Source organism: Priapulus caudatus, unplaced genomic scaffold, assembly GCF_000485595.1.
Source record: "Priapulus caudatus unplaced genomic scaffold, Priapulus_caudatus-5.0.1 Scaffold4131, whole genome shotgun sequence".
NCBI lineage: Eukaryota > Metazoa > Priapulida > Priapulimorpha > Priapulimorphida > Priapulidae > Priapulus > Priapulus caudatus.
Genome location: NW_014581192.1, coordinates 7390 through 12479, shown reverse-complemented (window position 1 = coordinate 12479; position 5090 = coordinate 7390). Strand labels below are relative to the sequence as shown.

Below are 5090 nucleotides of genomic sequence, written 5' to 3'. Positions count from 1 at the left end.
TCTCTCTCTCTTCCTTTGTACATTTATCTATCTTTCTATCTCTCTGCAGGTTGTGGTAAAGAGTTTAAGATGAAGGTGCAGCTTGCGCGTCACTGCGCGAGCATCCACGGCCTCGCCCTGCGCTCCGGATCGCCGCGTCCCATCGTGAAGACGCGCGCGGCGTTCTGCCTGCAGACGACGCTGCTCACGCGGCTCGCACGCCGGCTCTGCGCCGAGCTGCTGCGACCGCGACACTCAGCACGCGTGCCGTTCGAGGCGATCAACGCGGCGGCGATCAAGGCAGAGTGTCAGCACCGGCTACCCGAAGCAAGGAAGACTCTAGGTGAGGAGGGAGGGGAGGGGAGGGGAGAGAGGGCAGGGGGAGGGAGGAAGGGGAGAGGAGGGGAGGGAGAAGGCGAGGAAGGCTCTAGGTGAGGAGGGAGGGGAGGGGAGAGGAGGGGAGGAAGGTGAGGGAGAGGAGGGGAGGGAGGAGGCGAGGAAGGCTCTAGGTGAGGAGGGAGGGGAGGGGAGGGGAGGGGGAGGAAGGCTCTAGGTGAGGAGGGAGGGGAGGGGAGAGGAGGGGGAGGAAGGTGAGGGAGAGGAGGGGAGGGAGGAGGCAAGGAAGGCTCTAGGTGAGGAGAGAGGGGAGGGGAGGGGAGGGGGGAGGGCATGGAGACTAGATGAGGAGAGGGAGAGGCGAGGAAGGGGAGGGAGAGGGTGGGTGGTATTGAGAGGGAGGAGGGTAAACAGGGTTGGTGGGGGGCCAGTTACGCAAGAAATGGCGGCGGTAATCAAAACAAGTAATCAAAAATCGAGCACGGAGGCTCTAAGACATGTTAGCGTTACTCTAGACAGTTGCTGTTGCTCCAGCGATTAACGGCGAGTGTCGTAAACGCGGGAAAACACGAGACCGGTTGGAAATTGTGTTCTCAATGCTTATGTTGTCTCAACGTCTCGTCCTGTAGGTAAGAACGCGCCGAAGCAACGAGACGGTGTGGAGAAGGTGGTCTCACGTCTCGGCATCGACCTCGCGACCAGCAAGCCGGACTGTCTCAGCCGCGAGCAGAGGGAGCCACAGGACGCGGCGGCGGCGGGCGGAGGTGGCGGCGACCCGGGGGAGGCGGCGGCGGCGAAGCCTGCAGCAGCTGTCACGTCACACGAGGCGCGCATATCACGTAAGATCTATCGCACTAATCATCATCCTCCGCCTGAATCATAGTTACAGAGACTCCCCGACTTACGAACAGGTTCGGTTCCGAGCGGTCGTACGTAAGTCGAACATATGTACGTATACAGTATTGTACAGTAGTGTAGTATATGTACGTGTGAACATCGAGTAACCTAGAAGTGTACATAGTGTAAACATATACGTTAACACAGGAGTTGGCAAAAGTCTTTTTATTCACCAATATTGACATTATACACTTGGACTTCATGGCAAATTGTTCGTATCATCGAAAGTTCGTAAGTCGGGGAGTCTCTGTATATATTATAATAATTATTATTATTATAGTTTTGAGAGTCGGCAGTTCACTTGTTCCCAGTTTTGTTGCTATCGCGTTAGATCTGTCACCCGCCATTAGTGTCGATCGTCTGCTGTTCACTTGTATTGAGTTTCGCGGATATCGCGTAAGATCTCTGCCGTCGTCCCTACTCCGATTTTTTTTCATTCCTTCCAGTTTTGTTTTTGCGAGGAACGTTTTACTCGAACTGTCGATGCAACGACGGATTTTACGTGGAGGGAGCGTTTGTTTCGAGCGCTGTCGCCATAGAGTGTTCTATTGTTTTAGAGTCGATCGTTTCGAGCGATAGAGTCGTGCGTTCTATTGTTCTGAGTTTCATTGTACATGCACTTGTTTCAAGCGATGCAGCCAGCTGTTCGCTTGTTTCGACGTCGCGACGTTGATCGTTCGGTTGTTTATCGTCCGCGTTTTCTGCGTTCCCGGCAGAGCGTAAGAGCCAGCATCCTGCGAGATCCGTCGCGGACCCGCTGCAGCGCATGTCCGAGATGGTTCCCGGTGCGTCCATCGGCAACCAGGCACCGTCGATGCTGCGCAAGAGAGGATACGAGGAAGGAGGAGGCGACTACATGGGAGGAACCAGACTGAAAGGTGACGCGGCGGGGGGGCGGTTTTTTTATTCTCGTTCGCGCTTTTTTGTCTTGTTCGCGCGTGTTTTCGAACGGCTGCGACGAAAACCTGCGGCGAGGAAATCTTGCCCTCGGAAGTTTCGTCTAGGCGCGACGCGTGTGCCTGGGGGGGGGGGGGGGGGTCTAGTCGTCGGGAGTGGACCAGCAAACAACTTCCCGTTTCGACTTTGCCGGGTTAAGAGCTTCGGTCGAATGTCGACTGTAACGTGTTGTAAACATCATAATGTAGTTACAGCACACAATCTATTATCCGAAATTCTGAAAACCTAAACGCTCCGAAAACCGAAAGTTTTTTTCGTGGAGGTCGTCTGCACACCAAAATTCTGCTATACTAATTAGTTCGTTCCGGAGCACGGCCTCGCGGAATTACTGTATTTGTTAAGCTGATGTTCAAAGAAAATTTGGCAGAATCTTAAAAATAAGCCCATGCGTAATTATTGTTAATATCCTTCATTTTGAACCTCAGAATGCGGACTCCTTTTTTTGAGGGTAGGGACCGTTGGACTCCTTTGTTCAAAAGTTAATTTCTACCCCTGTTATATGTAGTTGTAAAATAGTATTATAATTGTAACGTGTTCTTTCTCCGTCTGTCTCGCGCAGCCCCGCCGGCAAAGCGACCAATAATTACTCCGAGTCCCCACACGAGGGCGGTGCTGCAGCGTCCGGGCGCCGCGTACGGAGCCCAGCGCATGCAGGCGCTCATGGGACAGGAGTTCGCGAAGGGACGCATGACGATGTCGCGACACGGACCGAAGCGCCATCTGCTGAGCTGGGTCGAAGCTCCAGACGACGTTTACTTCCACGCCACCGACGCAACACGGTAAGCCACCGACGCAACACGGTAACGTGATATGCCGTTGCATATTATCGGTGTGCGATTCGTAACCAACCACCACGCGTGTCTCGTGTCGAGTGTCTCGTGTCTCGTGTCTCGTGTTGCGCGGCGATTCTAATCCGTTGTCGTCTCCATGGTCGTCATGCCAGCGGAGTCGTGTGTCTCCATCTGTCTCGATGATCTGTCTCCCTCTGCCTCAATGATCTGTCCCCCTCTTCTCAACGGTCTGTCCCTCTCTGTCTCAACGATCTGTCCCCATTTGTCTCAACGATCTGTCTCCGTCTGTCTAAACGATCTGTCTTCCTGTCTCAACGATCTGTTTCTCTCTGTCTTCCTCTGTCTCAACGATCTGTCTCTCTCTGTCTCAACGATCTGTCTCCGTCTGTCTCAACGATCTGTCTTCCTCTGTCTCAACGATCTGTCTTCCTCTGTCTCAACGATCTGTCTCCGTCTGTCTAAACGATCTGTCTCCGTCTGTCTCAACGATCTGTCCCCATTTGTCTCAACGATCTGTCTCGATCTGTCTCCATCTGTCTCATTGATCTGTCTCCATCTGTCTCCATCTGTCTCAACGATCTGTCTTTCTCTGTCTCCATCTGTCTCAATGATCTGTCTCCATCTGTCTCAACGATCTGTCTCCATCTGTCTCAACGATCTGTCTTCCTCTGTTTCAACGATCTGTCTCCATCTGTCTCAACGATCTGTCTCTCTCTGTCTCAACGATCTGTCTTCCTGTCTCATCGATCTGTCTCTCTCTGTCTCAACGATCTGTCTCCCTCTGACTCAACGATCTGTCTCCATCGAGTGAGAGCCGGCGCTGATGCATCTCCGTTCACGTTGCAGGAAGATCCGGCGACAGCTGACAACCTCCGACCTTCGTCGCGTCGCGCGGAAACCGTGGCGACGACTCAACGTGAAGACCCCTGGTGGCGGAGGTGGAGGCGGAGGCGGCGGCGGTGGGCGCCCTGAACAGGTCGTCGTCCTTGACTAGGGGGCGCCGGTGTTGCCGACAACGGAGCTACTCGATCCCCTCCGCGCGCACGCGATGTTCCGTTGTTTTGCAATTTTGCGCACGACATGGAGGTCGTGGATGGTGCGCCACCTATGAGCATTTAACAACACTAGTTGCGTCTATGTATTTTTCCAGTCATGGAGGGTACAGTCACGCACGTGCGCACGCGCAGCATAATCTAATTCGGCCCAGAGAATGCGCTGTAGTCGAGTTGTCACTGTAGTCCGTCGCGGAGGGAACGGGTGAGGGACTGGGGCGGAGACGTTCAAATGTATGATCCGATGTACAGGTCAACAAAGGTCAATGTCGCATGACGTCACGTCAGATGGCTCCCTCGCAGGCCGTCCCTGCCTGCGCGTCTGCAACCCGCGAGTTTGGAGTTTCGGAGCAGTCGGTGAATTGTTGATCTTGTCATATATACGGGCGTTACATCACACTACTCCTAGAAGATTGTTTGACGCCGTTTATTCTTGAGGTTCGGATTTGTCGATTTGGGATCTTGATGCAGTTACTATGATCTATATGCGTACTAAGTGTGAATTAATATGTAATAGCGTTCCTGCAATGTGCATATGTATGTATGTATGTGTCAGCGACTCATTGATTGATGAATTCATGTGTTTGGTGTTGAAAGAAAGCCTTTATCGTTGCTGTAATATCCACTATTGAGTAGGCATTCTTCAAAATGCTCGTACGGTTTCATGACGGTGTAATATTGTGTTAGGTGTTTAGAAGTTGCGTATACACTAGTTTTCAGGAAGTGAGGAAGCTCCACAGTGCATCTAAGATGTGTTTTGTCCTGTTACAAACTTGTCGTTGTAACTGTTTTGGAGGTAGCAGCTGATTTTTGTCGTCAAGAATACCCTGTATCGCTAAGATTTTATAAATAAATGCACATAACTGAAAACGTTAAATGGTTGCGTTGTTGCATTCATTACTCAGTGTAACCTCTATCGTAATAAATCTATAATATTATTCTAATTGAAAGTTATTGAAAATTCTAAAGTTATTCTAATTGAAAAGTGCTAGCTTAAAAAGTAACAAGTAACGACACCATGTTCAAGTAAAGTGTAACAACTAACATGTGTATATACATTTACTAAAACTGTTTACAC

General features: G+C 51.4%; 1 protein-coding gene across 1 annotated transcript; it reads left to right on the top strand.

The window, feature by feature from the left end:
• Positions 1-54: 54 nt before the first annotated feature.
• LOC106819711 (metastasis-associated protein MTA1-like) lies at positions 55-4889 on the top strand. Its single transcript, XM_014824310.1, has 5 exons — positions 55-322; positions 945-1154; positions 1929-2090; positions 2729-2948; positions 3807-4889. The coding sequence occupies exons 1-5, from the start codon at positions 70-72 to the stop codon at positions 3952-3954; spliced, it is 993 nt and encodes a 330-aa protein (XP_014679796.1). The 5' UTR covers positions 55-69; the 3' UTR covers positions 3955-4889.
• Positions 4890-5090: the final 201 nt, after the last annotated feature.